Source organism: Polyodon spathula, chromosome 12, assembly GCF_017654505.1.
Source record: "Polyodon spathula isolate WHYD16114869_AA chromosome 12, ASM1765450v1, whole genome shotgun sequence".
Lineage (NCBI taxonomy): Eukaryota > Metazoa > Chordata > Actinopteri > Acipenseriformes > Polyodontidae > Polyodon > Polyodon spathula.
The window spans coordinates 14,553,758-14,567,983 of NC_054545.1; the positions used below are offsets into that span (position 1 = coordinate 14,553,758).

The 14,226-nt window shown below is 39.8% G+C and overlaps 1 protein-coding gene across 2 annotated transcripts in view; it reads right to left on the bottom strand.

Annotated features, from left to right (window-relative positions):
• LOC121324398 (centrosomal protein of 170 kDa protein B-like) overlaps positions 1 to 14,226 on the bottom strand; it is a 51,154-nt gene that overhangs the window by 15,041 nt on the left and 21,887 nt on the right. For both annotated transcript variants that reach the window (XM_041266227.1, XM_041266226.1), the window contains exons 6-9: positions 13,809 to 13,947; positions 8,202 to 8,318; positions 4,101 to 4,604; positions 2,260 to 3,086 (exon numbers count right to left, since the gene is read on the bottom strand). In XM_041266227.1, the coding sequence (XP_041122161.1) occupies positions 2,260 to 3,086; positions 4,101 to 4,604; positions 8,202 to 8,318; positions 13,809 to 13,947 (1,587 nt within the window). The remainder of the gene's footprint in view (positions 1 to 2,259; positions 3,087 to 4,100; positions 4,605 to 8,201; positions 8,319 to 13,808; positions 13,948 to 14,226) is intronic.

Genomic DNA, 14,226 nt, shown 5'->3' on the forward strand with positions numbered 1-14,226 from the left:
GACTCTCCAAAACATCACAATAGTCATCTACTCTTTCTAAGAAAAAACTAAGTGTAAAAACCTTACTGAAGTACCTATTTTAAAAGAAGATGCCCTAATTCTCCCCAATGCACAGTTTCTGTGGGACAAAGCCCAGCTCTGCAGGTGTCCACCTCAGCTCACTAGGTGTCTGGCCAGTAGAGTCCACGCCACAGCAAATACAATGACCAGCGACTTCACACAACCAGGTCCTGCGTTACCCTGATTGTATGTGGCCGTGCTTTTACCAGGAGAGCTGCTTGGGGACGCAACATTACACTGAATGTCATTACACCAGGGCTTTCAGAAACACCCATAATGTCCATTATTCTTGAATCCTCTCAAAGTATGATAGTTTTCTTTTGGTAGTATTACATTAACAAGGAAAAAGGGACTTTAACAATTTATAAGCCCTATAATATTTATATATATACGTGTATTGTGTAATATACATATATATATATATATTATATATATATATATATATATATATATATATATATATATATATATATATATGTGTGTGTGTGTGTGTGTGTGTGTGTGTGTGTGTGTGTATATATATATATATATATATATATATATATATATATATATATATATATGTAACTGGAGGGACATGCATTCCCTATTGGAAGTAAAAGAGTGTTGATTGAGACATAAAAAAAAAACAAAGGTTTGTGCCGAGGCTGGGGTTCCCTCTGGGATGAGATGCGATGGAAGGTAGATGCAGGAACAGGAGGCAATGACACTGGGAGTCATCACTTGGGTTACAAGTGCAATCAGTTTGGTGGTCTCAATCTGTCCTCCGGTGGAGTTTAGCAATATCACAAAATTACCACATAATTGAGAACCACTGGAAGAGACTCAGGACTGGCAGGGGGTGTTCAGTTCAGGACTGAGGTGTGCTTGCTGAGCTGTGAGGGGAGACTTTCCTGCCTCTAGCCACCTTTCAAGAACCCCAGTGTAAATTTACAGAGAACAAGATTAAAAACAATAAATAATGCAATGAAAGCACTCAAAACACAAGGGATGTGACAAAGCAAGGGAATGCAGGTAGGGTGTGATTTGTGCATTGTCTGTCAGTAAGTGCAAAAGGGTAAAATATAACTCCATAATAAAACTCAGCTGAGATTTTACTCAGCGGTAAGTGATCTCCATCCTTTACCTTGGGCGTCCATTAAACTTAATTTATTAAACTCTACGACATTCATTAAAAATGTGATTAGCAGTATCAAAATGTATTTTTACAGTACTCTACTATAAACTTACGAAAGACACATTAAACTCACTGAAGAAACATTGAAAACAAGCTTGCCCTGATGGTTACGTGCTAATGAATTAACCAAACTGTTGTGGTCAAGCGTGAGTTAACAAATATGCTCAAATGAGTACAAAGTTCATGTAGTAAATATGGTATCCATAGTTCCCCAATTAGCCCAGCAGAGGGCACAAGAGAAAAGGGCCTATGGTATATGAGAACTGTGACAAGAAAAGAGAGGGGTTTTAACGTAACTAATTTTGAAAATAAACAGTAACAGGGCTTTTGTTCAAAGCATCTCAACAATGAAAATGACTTTGCTGAGACTTAAAAGTTCAAAAACACCTTTTTCAACTCTGCAGCAAAGAAAAGGCTTCTCAATCCATGTTATTCCCAAAGTCATAGTTTTGTTATCAGAGCTTGTATATGAAACAGACTTGAAAAGAGCTTGTACCTTATTAAAATGTGTTCTGAAATATATGCAGATGTAATAGGATTTTTAAAGTTAATATTTAGTGCAAATGTAATGGGAAACTGACTGACCGAGTAAAATATGTCACAGAATTATTTATTATTTTTTTATAATTTCCCCTGGCTTACTGCAATATACCAGACATTATTATTGTTTCTGTATGCAAATGACCAGCATGGCCCATTTCGTTGATTCAATACACAATGTCATCTTAGATACTGTGCTGTTAATGGTCTTCATCTACCATGAAATACAACTCTGTTATCTAACTCAACAACAGCAAATGCTCAGCCTTTAAATCAAACGACATGAAAATGTTAAGGGGTGGCAGTGCTGCAACAACACATCGAAATGCATCGAAGTATGAATTCTGAATTAACCAGGTTACTTCAGGGGCTGTACAGGCTATTGTATAAGGGCTTCAGTATAATGAAACAGTATTACGAGATTTCTGAGTTTACCATCAGATAGCCAAAGCCACCCCTCATTACTGTAACACAATAATTACCTGGTCGATCATGTTCCGAGCTTCCGCCACCTCTTTGTCCTGTGTTTCCGTTTCGATGGTGTAGGTCCCTGCGTCACTCAGACTGTCATCCTCCTCGTTCCGGCCCAGTTTTCCTGGTTTTATGTCCAGGGCCCGGACTGCACGGGGAAATGCAAGAGGGGCAGCCAGGGGTGCAACCGTCAAAAACGGGGAGACAGGCTGAGAGTGAGGGGGAGTTGGAATTTGGGGAGGAGCAGACTCCATCACTGGAGGAGCAGATACAGGCTGAGGGATTGGTTTTTCAGGGGAGGGGGTAGCCATGGCCAGAGCGGTGGCACTTTGAGCTTTCAAGAACTCTGCCGCAAAGTCCTGGGCCAGCTTGGACTTCTTCCCCACGCTGCCAAAGGGCTTCACTGTCACCGGCGTTCGCGACGAGAACAAGGAGGAGCCCGAGCTGAGATGGTCTTCTGTCTTCTCCCGTTTGAGTGAGCTGGACCTTTGGGGGCCTGCAGCGCTCTTCACTGGCCCGCTCGTGTGTTGCATCGTGGCTGCGGCCACTTTGCGTTTTTCCAGCTTGGCTTTGAGGGCGGAGTAGGAATCACCATTCACGGAATTGTGGGTGAACGACTGCGACCTCTTCTTGCGGGGAGTGTCATCCAAGAACTCTATGACGAAGGCCTGCTGGTTGAGCGACTCCTGGGTTTCCAGTTTGGTTTGGCTCTGGAGAGAAGAGTGAGACTCGGGGGGCGAATGAAGCGGTTCCTCCTCGGGAGTGGCCTGCTTTTTGGGCTTCTCTGACAGGATGGGGTCCTCCGAGTCACTCTGGGTCCCGTCTTCATGTCTGTTGACTGCAAGGAAAAGGGAGAAATAATAAAAAGGAGCCTTTATATAAAGTTACAGCTGGAAACAGCATAGGTTCCTTTATCTCAAATGCTCCTTCGAGTGGCTGGGAACTGTGAATCATGTATTAGTGCAGTTTGATTCTGCACTCTAGCTTTAGTTAAACAGTATAAAATGTGTGTATGTGTGAGTAAACTGACAAATAACACCCACTGCCTTGCAACATATTATATTAAGAGATGAATACGTATACCTCACACAGAGCCATTACTCTCTGTATACATTGGTATTCCTGAACAGAAACTCACCTCAGTTTAAATGCATTCAAAATGTTTTAATGACAATCCACCCCAAGTGCAATGCATACTACCAAATTCAATGTAGAACAAGTATTAGTCTTCATCTTTGTTATTATTGTTATGTAAACTAAACTCAATAAAGGGGATAGGTAATTGGACCAGTAGCAGCTGTTAAATATCGGCCAACTGAGGATCATACTTATTTTCCCATTAAAACAGAAGACGCCCTTAAAACTAAAAGCAAGCCATACTGTATTCGACTCCGGTTTATAAAAATATTAGTAATCGATTAAATATTGAACCGTGGCAGATTTGTAGGAACAGATTAAATAGCTCATGATCAATAACACTTTTCAGAAAAAGAAACAAACATCTGTAATAGATACAAACATCTTACATTAAAGGAGCTCAGCTTCAACCAAGTGGATTATCTTTAAGACTGCAACATGATTGATGACTTGATGACTTCCAGGGATGTTACATTCTGCTGAGTTTCCTTAACTTTTAAACTCGAGCAGTTAAATGGTTAAACTTTAGTCTGGACTGCTGGAAAGCGCTCAGTACAATGTACCCTTGCTAGTTTGGATAATGTTTAAACTACAAACATATCTCCATTCGGCATGTTTTTAATTTTTTTAATTTCAATTCACAGACTCTTGCCTAGCTAACTTAAAAACGACCAAACAAGTGAGAAAGGTTAATAAGAGTGGAAGAAGCACCTACCTTGAAGCGTCTTGATGTAAACGGGCAGGTCGCTCTTGGTGCTGTACACATCGTCGCAGGGGGGCTTCTTCCTCATCATGCTGGGGTCGTTGTGGACCAGCCAGTCGGCCACCTTGCTCTCCGCTGACATCATCTCGGTGGAGGCTGCCGCCAGGTCCTTGCCAAACTGCCGCTGGCGCAAGGAGAACTTGGTGACGTGGTCCCTGATCTTTATCTTGCCGGGGGTGCAACTGTCAAACTCGATGGTGAACGAGGCGTGGCTCTGGACGACAGGGGGCGTAGTGGCTGGGACAGGGGAGGTGGTGGTGTCGGTGTCCTTGGTGGGGATCTCGTGCACCTCGGCCTCTGGGGACTTGTGGTGGTGCTGCTGGAACTCCTTGGTGGGGATTTCGAAGTAGCTGGGCTCACGGTGGTAGGAGTAGACAGACTTACCCTGGGAGTCCTGGTAATCTGCAATGGTCCCATTGATTTCTGGGTCAAGTCTGGCTGTCTCTTTTGGGCCCTCTGAGGGTAGACAGCAAGCAAAATCTGTGTGTAAATGCTATTTGTGAAACTGGGTAAAGGTTTTGTCATAGCCACTAAGTTTCCACATACCTGCCCTAGAAATGTTTTGATTATTATCTAAAATTGTACAAGATATGGATCTGGGTGTTCAGGTATGTGTGTGTAATTTTAAGATCCAATCCTTGTTTAAAAGAATATTGATGGGAACCAAGGCAACAGAATTTTTCAAAACAGAAAAATGGAACAGAACAGAAATCATGGTGAAATGTTAGGTTAGATTTGGATACTGGGAGGGATTATAACTTTAGCTGTTTTCTACATCACAGCTACATTTATCACACCATACAATTCTCATTTTGTATTTTGCTAATGATATCTTTGTTACCCAAAGTATTTTTTTCTTCCACAAAGTTATTTTATTTAGTGTCACATATTAGGATCAAACCCTAACCATATCATAGGGTGGAAAGGGCCTATGAAACTACACCCATCAAACCTACTGTGCAATGTCGGTGCTTCCCCAAGTCTGGAAAGAAGAAACAAACGGTTTGGCTGATGCATTTATCTATATAATAATACTAGATTTTAATTAGAGCATTTTATAGCACTGGGGAATCGACCTGGATTGCATCAATCACATATCAGAGGGAGATCATGCCTAAAAATAAGTGGTTGATGCAATTTCGGTAGATTCCCTAATTAACCCCTTATTTTCTTTACAGCAATCAACCAGGGGCATAAGAATGCTGTTACGCTATTATTTGTTTGCTTATTATGACTATATCAGACTACAAGTCTATTATACACAAAAAGCAGGCACCCAGTCCTACAGTGACTTGTTGCTGTGCTTACAGTTTCAAGGATAAACAACGTGTTCAGTGCTTAGCAGAAAACCACAATTTTTCAGTGCATGAAATACACTGGGAATTTGAATGGACCATGGCTCCAGACTCAGAAGCTCAATTTGAGTTCACTCAATCTTTACAGACAACTGATGGAATTTTATATTTGAACCAGGCTTATCAGGGTCATCTATCGGGATTATAGTGTTTTGTTACCTGAAACAAGTCACAACACGTGCCATCTCAGGGCAGACACTGGGCAGACACTAAATTATAAACTATGTTGAGTCTACAGACCTCTGCTCAATACCCACCCCCTGAATCTTGATCTGAACAATCACAATTGATGCTGAATTGTGCTAAATGACGTGGCAGTTGTGTGGGTGCTAGTTTGAGACCAACAAATTGTAATTGTGGCCTCAGTCAGATTTAAAAGATGAGAGACATGAAATGTACATATGTGGATAAACAAGTACAGGTATCCATCGCGCACCCGCCCGTCACATATCCGCCATGATCAACCTCTTCAGCAACGTTAGTTTATTATAAAAACAAAGAATACTTCAGATATTGTAGATCCTACCAAAGTTTTCAGACACTGTGTTGTATGTGCTCCGCGCGCTGTCATTGCTGGTAGTGTCATGTGAGCTGTTCATTGTGTTGATATGTAAATGAATCCTGTTCGCCTGCAGAGCGTATCAACTTCAACCTCCATCTCGATCGCCTGCCTGTCACTCAGCAGCGAATGCACGCACCCACATGGCAGGTGGCTACTCTGTCACAAGCCTTAAAACCCCGTATCTTTCTAAACAAGGGATTTAGGGGAGCTCCCTAATAAAAACTGAATCTACTGTGTGCATATAGTAATTGTTACATCCCTGTATAATGGTATTTAAAATAGGATTCATTCATCCGACTTTTTAAATATCCGCCCTTACTCTGGTCCCACCGCAGGCGTATATGCAACGGATTACTGTTTGTGATTTATACCTGAAATATGAGTTGTTGTGACTGTAGGATTCTGATACTGCTTTTGAAGTCAAAGTTATAACAATTTAATAAATAGTCCTAACATCTACTCAGCTTGGAAGATTCATTACTGCGAATACTTTTCACTCTGTCTACGAAATGGTATACAAAGTATAAGAATCTTCTTAAACATCTTAAAATGCAGTACAAGAAAATGCTGTACATTCTTACTACTTTTTTCTTTTTGCTGTGCCCTGCTGTTTGATTCCTAACACTAAACATCCACCAAAGCAAGCCTCAAATACAGTTGCTGGCAGTTATACCTCGCAAACAACCTATAAGAAATGTTACCGGAATTTCTAAGAATAGCATATTGCCACTGCATCCTTAAAAAAAAACATACTGGTAGTATTCAAATTGGACCAATTAGTTTTGTTTCCAGGTGTTTAAAGGTGTTTTAGGGATGAGCTACCTAGATTCAGTTTTGCTTCTCTGAGCTTCAGTAGAGCTTAGATGAAATATCTCACTGCTACCTGAGGGAGGAGCACAAGCATTACCAGATCAGAACCCGATGATTGATAGCACAGATACAAATACTGGGATGGACTGTCTGTGGGATGTTAAGCTACTCAGGTTACCAACATTGTAGACTGGATAAGCCTCTCTACCTGTCTTTTCCCCTCTGTGTTTGCGGCCACAGCTCTCTCTCCTCTGCTTTGTTTTGCCACTGCTGATTCACTCTGATGATCCTGGAGCAGCCTAATATAGGCCTGGCATTGCTACTGTGGGTCTTTCGAATGCAGTTAATCTCGGTATTTAAATGGTAGACTGTTTTCAATTGTGCTGCTTCCACAGCTTTAAAAGTGTTGTAGGAATCACATGTCACAAGATCAACCTACCTTCTATCTCGAAATAAGAGCGCTACAAAGAACAGTTGGGTAGACCGATCCTAATAAATTGGCTTGGTAGTGTACATGGCCTTGTATAGGGATTTCATAGAAAGGTTCTGCTAATTATTGCAACTTCTACTGTTGATATCAGAGTCCGAGATGGTCGCTCCCTATTACGTCACCCAGGAATCGTATCGTAGTATAAAGCTGAACATGACTGAAGGACACTGCATGGCTGAAAGAAGTGATTTTTCACCCAGTGCACGCAGTCAATTGTGTTGGGGGGAGGGGGGCAGCCAATGCCTGAGTAATGGCTTTCGTGTCAAGGCATTTTAATCACATACATCAGGATATATGGAGCATAGGGGGTACAACACTAAATGTAAATGTCAATGGTGTGTTGCCAAACATGGATTGAAATTATCAACATGAAGCAAAGACTGACAATTTGTATGAATTGTAAGTTCATTTTAAGTTTTTGGGGTTTTTTTTGCATTGGGGTTTAGTTACAAAAAAATTAAAAAAAATTAAAAACGCACTGTTAAATAATACTGTAGTACATAATTAAATAAAATACCATAAACCCCCTTTTATTCATGGGCCATTCATGAGCTAATCCTACTATTCCTCTTAAACTGTTCAAACCTGAGAAACAATGTGAAAGCCCTTAAGAGACCTTCAGTTACATGACTAGTTTGATGCTATCAACATTTTTTTCGCCTTTCAAACAGCAGGAGTTAATTAAGGACTGGTGTCAACTCTTTGAGAATAGGTAAAAGGTGTCTAAATTCATTACCGTGACGAGGTGCAGGAGCAAGGAAATGTTTGTTTGTATAAACAAATAAATTAAATTATTTAGCTCCATGCTTTCACCCATTTCACGGTCAGAGCCTCACCGGACTGTATTTCCTCTGGTAGTGTCCCATCTGCTGGCGGCACTTTGTTTCCAGCGTCGTCTTCTCCCCACCACGATGGCTGGCCATAGAGAGGCGTGGGCCGGGATGTGGTAGTCTCTGAACAGAGCGAAAGCGATTGCCATTAGGTACTGGATCGATTTACACACACTTTAGCACTGCATGGAGCTTCACGATATTTACTCAAAGTCACTCTTTAATAACCAGACATGCTTAAGTACTAGTACAATGAATCTGAAGAGACTCCAAGACTAAATCAATCAATCAGATCATTCATTTAACCAGGCAAATTGTGACATCTCTAACAGCGGTGACCTGGGGAAGACAACGGAGAACGTATTTTATTAATATCACTGTGGTAATGTGTAAAATACATGTCTGAACCTCAAACTAAAAAACAAGTAACCTCACCCCATGTTGCCTTGAACCTCCTTCGGGCCATGCCATGTGAAAAAAATGTAAGAAACTGAACATTTACACAAAAGTATATCTGTCATTAATAATGAATCGGAGGGCTGGCCTCACGTACTTCATTCTTGGACTGGCCATGCACAAACTGATGCACGGATCAGATATTTCTATATGTACATTTCAGGCATGGTCATGCAAATATTATAAAGGTCCAGGCTTCTTACTTTTGAATACCCCAAGCTTTCAAACATATGAAATATTTTGTTATCTCAACTACATGTGTCTTTACTCTAATACTTTGTGGTGGAATCACTGTAGATTCAGTTCTCTCAACCTGTCTTCATAACTCTAGCCCTTGCTCTTCGTTGGACTCTCTCCAAAGCCATAAGCAAAGGCTTTATGATTTGAGCTACTGTAATTGGTGAACCCTGGTCACTTTATACTGTCTCCATACCTGACTAGTCTGCTTCAATCCACCAAATTAACACATACTGGGAATTCACCAATTAAATAGCTTTTTATTTAAGGGAATTGTTTCATCTTAAGTGTGTGTGTTAAACTAACACTTTGTTTTATTCAAAGGTATACAGTTGGTGCAGGGACTTGAAATTGAAAAAAGCTTTTAGTTTAAACATTTGTCATTGAATTTTAATTTCATCTAGTATTTCTAAGTGACCAGTTTCCTATCGCAAGAAGACCCTGATTATCAGGCTTTACCTTGGTCTGTATGGTTTTGCCATCCCAGCAAATTCAACTACCAGACTGTAAAGTCTACTAATGCTAAAACTAGAAACAAAAATGGACAGAAAATACTTGGACATAAAAGCTCTAAAGAAACTGGGAATATATCAAGTTTAAAAGGAATATAAATGCCGTGCACCAAGCACTTCTGACACAGTGTTCCATTAGGTTGGTAGTAGGCTGGAAGCTGTTTCATCCTTTACTTTGTAAACAGTTAAGCTGAGAAAGAGCTCGAGTCCCTGAGTGAGGCTGTGTGTTGATTAATTCTGCACTTGAGCAGATTATGCTCCTTAACAAAATACACACAAACAAAACAGCTAGCATAAAAACTAAAAAAAAAAAAAAAAAAAAAAACCTATAAAGAGTTAATAAAAAACAAGCCCTTGCCCAGCATTGTCTAGCTACGGTAGCAGAATTTGTGCATGTACTTGGAAGCATCTGGATAATTAAGTTAATGTAAATGCAGGGGTGGCCAAAGTTAGGCCTCCCAGTCCTGGTCTTTGTTCTAACCTTGGTCCAAATTGTTTAACTGGACCAATTAAACCTCCATCCAGTGGAATGGCCCTCCAGGACTGTGAATGGACATCCTCGATGTAAAGGTTGCCAAGTCATTATTTTGGGCTGCTATGTGGAAATTGCCAATCAATAACAGTATTTAGCTACAAAAGCTGTTGATCAATAATTAAACTTGCTACAGCACTCTGCAGGGAAAACAGGCACGGCCCTGCTATACTTGCAACAGCCGGTGGTTATAAAGGAGCCAGGTACCGTTTGGCATTGTAGTAGGTTGATGTGTTTAATTTACTGGTTTTATATCACATTAATTAAAATCTGAGAACTTTAAATTGCTATCAAGATGGATATCACTTTAGTATTGCACATATATTGCATATGTTTGTTTTACCAGCTAGCAGTAATAATTATTTCTAACTACTTCCTAATGTTAATAAAACAATAATAGTAAAATAAAAGTAATGGTATGCTAATTAACTATAGAATCCTCTCGAGTCAGAATGATGGTATTATTAACATCACCCCAAAGTGGCTATTGATACTGTATTCCACATGGAGCTGCTTTTACAAACAATCTAAGGAGAACATGACCTCATTGTGACTGGCATCTACAGAAGAGATCAAACCCCACTGATTAAGAGTACCAGGCAAAGCAGGCAACATAGCAGGAGGAGGCAAGGCTAAAAACGGTACAGCAGAGCAGCTTTAGTTTAGTAGAAATGATTTAGTACTGCAGGACTCGGAGCAGCTGTGGTCACATGCTCGGAGGATTAGGGGTTTGCAGTCGGTCCTATTCTCAAGCAGCTTGCCAGACTGATTTTGTTTAGCATATTCACATAAACAGAACATTGTGAACTGGTCTGTGTTTATACAAGTATTCCTTAAACAAGGTCATTTTAAAATCTTCTAATAAAGTGCTTCATGACACCAATTAGAAATAGTACTTCAAGTTGTTTGTATAGTTGCCACTTCAACGTAGATCATGAAGTCTATGTAAACCCTTTAAAACTAATCTGATCAGTGGATTCGTGGTCAAACCATGATCATTACCTGAATGTTCACAAGATAACATGTTGGTCTATGTAGGTTTCTTAACCGTAAAAAGAAAGGGGTGGCATTTTGCATGTACCAGGCATCTTGGCTAGCCTTGTAGTTTATTTAGCCTACAATAAAGAAGAATCTGGAGGGACTTAATTGAAGTATTTAAATTCTTAAAAAGGAATTGCCATTTAACCCTAACAAAAAAGCTTTATGCGCAGTATAGAAACCAGGACCAGAGGACACAGTTAGAAACTAACCTGAGATATAACTAGGACAGAGTGGTATGGTGAGACTATGGAATGGGTTTTAAGACTTGACAAAGTTTTGAGATCAGCTACTAGGAACCAGACGAGCACTGACAGGTTAAATAGCCTCTCATTCATACCTTATGATACTTAGTGCTTTGTGCAGTTACAGTCACGTGACAGTGAGTGAAGCAGAAATATGGACATCTACAATGTGTGTACAAAGTTTGGAGCTTAGCAACACAAAACCAGCAACATAAATGTAGTTGTTTACTAGACAAATGTAGAAGTGCAAGTACAGTATTATGACTTTAATAGCCACTGACAAAAGACATGCATGCCTTACAACAGAATGGAGATGCAGGGCGTTTACAGTTCAAAAATGGGAAGGGCACTTGAGTTTAGGGCTCTCAGCTGTAACTCAAGCATTCTGGCTCTAGGCCTGTTGTTAGTAAGCATTTAGTCTCCCACAACCCAAAATTTGTGTGGGTTGCAATAGTTTGGCAGAGCGGTACATGAATTACACATGGTATACAGGTAACCTTGTAGAAGTAGTACAGTACATCAGTAGGGACATTCCACACCAAATCAACACATTGATAATATCTGAGAATTCAACCAAAACTCATGTGAGTTTTTTTTTTTTTTTTTTTTTTTGTCACATATCCAACTAACTTTGGTATCATTTTGGTGAGTCGTGTTGTTTGCTTCACATCTAATGAACTCAAATGAAAAAAAAAAAAAAAAAAAAACATTTAGCAAAATCAAAGCAAAGCTGGCTGAAAAGTCACTAAAGTCAAGAATTTTAACTATTTGGTTTCACGCTATCCCAGTCTGTTAAAGCAGTTTTTGAGATGTTCTAATCATGCCTGTGATCCTGCCAGTCAACCTGTAAATGCATGTTTACGTAATACACCAAAATATGACAAAGCAGTAGTAACAAGTAATTACAGGATGAAAATGCTAGATATTTTGTATCTGACAAACAGGTAATGAAAAGTAGATTTTTTTTTATTAAATGTATGCCTAGGTGTGCAGATTATGACAATACATGTAGAAATGTTTTCCTGGAGGCCTGCTATGGAAGTAATTGCATTTTGACAAGACAGATCGCTTTAAGAAAAGCCAAATTAAGCTCAAGAACAAAAAAGCTGATTCTCACTGAGTTTCTGCACAGTCTTACATATTGCTTATTATTTGGGACTGCAACCCCATTGTCATTTACCCCATGCAATACTCATTGTTGTGTATTGCCAGAGGATTATTGTTTGGTCACCAGACCTGAATATAAAAAAATAAATAAAATAAAACCATTATATAAAACCATTTCCAAACTGGATTACAACCATCTCTGTCTCCTGCACCTGTATCTTCTCAGCCACTTTGCCACAGATAATCACTTTTGTAGACAACAAATTTGTGATATGCATCCAATTACACTAATTTCCATTGATTTGTTGATATAAACTCAGATCTCTCATAGTTGACATGAACCTAGTCCTAGTCACCCTTTAGTTGTCAATCCACTGCAATCCCTGCACAATTACAACAATGTAGGAGCTGTAAAATAGATGCAACAATAATTCCAATAATCAATGACTGCTAAGGTTTTTCTATTGTGAGCCTCAGCTCAACTTTCTTCAATAGAATAATCGCCCTGGTGGCCTAATTGGAGCCTCACATCTATATTACATTTCCAGCACACACATGTTTTCAGTTGTATTTTGAAGGCTTTAGTGAAGAATCATATTTTTTTGGATTCTAGACTGTAATTAATAAATATTTTTTTCAATGCCTATTACTTTGAATTGTATAACAACAATAAGAAATCTGAGTTCCAGTTGAAGGCTTTTGTGAAGAGTCTACACACTGCTTTTAAAAAGTGTTCAGGGTTTGATCTCAACCAGGTCTTAAAACAATATATATCAAAATAATACTTTTATTGTCGTCTGTGCAAGTGTAAATACCACACACGCATTCCGCATGTAGTCTTACGTGTACCAGAAAACAATGCACATTCAACCATTAAAACACCAACTTGTCCCAGACTGCAACTACTTTTCTAAGATTCCTTGAACAGCAGTAGAACTACTTCAAATGCCCAGGCATCGACATTTTGTCTTTATACTACTGTATGCTGTGTATCAACAATCAAGAAAGTGGATTGCTCCTGCAGTACTAAATCTGCCTAAAGTGCCATTTTCAAGTGTTTTCTCAAGGGTTGCATTTGCAACTAAATCTACTAGGGAAGGTAAACAAACTGATTCGGTTACTGTCAGTGCACGGAAAAGGCAATTATAATAGAGCAAGGAATCAGTAGAATTTAGTGGAAAACAGAACATTACTGTGCAGTCTTAATCCATGAAATTCCTAGCTGAAATTCGGCTAGCAGTACAACATGCCTACCGCAAAAAGTCAGTTCTGTCTACAATATACAGTAACCACTAAAACGAGCCCATCTGCCGTCAGAAATAGCAGCGTTTGTCCACTGGCATCGTTCCAAGGGTTAACATAACGGGGACAGATTGACACCATCATATTTAATAAAAACGTGTTTCCTTCACTAGACCAAGGTGTGTGTCAATGCTTTTTGGCCAAGCTCCCCCCCCACCCTGTATCAGGGCTGCATGAGGGTTACCTGGCAGTCCTTTGGGGTCCCCCTTCTCCATTTTAGCCCTGGGGGACTCCGTCCCGCCCTCCGTTTCACCAGTCTGCTCTGCTTTCTTCTTATCAGGGGCCTTGATGTTCATTTGAAGCTGGCTAGTGTACTTCTCGTGCTGCAGCAGACGAGGAAAGACAGAAGAGAGAGTTCGGTTACCCTGAAGATATGTTAGAAATCAATTTAAACTGGCTGTCAGATATTCTTTGCATCAAATGATACAGGCCCACTTTTTTGCTGGTCTTTATATTCATGTTTTTTATGGTGTTGAGATTACAGATTGATTTATTGCTGCGAAAACTTATTTTTTTAGTTAGCTGGAAATAATTTTTTTAATATCGCACCGTATTACACCAAAAGACTCAAATTTGTACCCCAGGTTATGTATGCTTCAGAA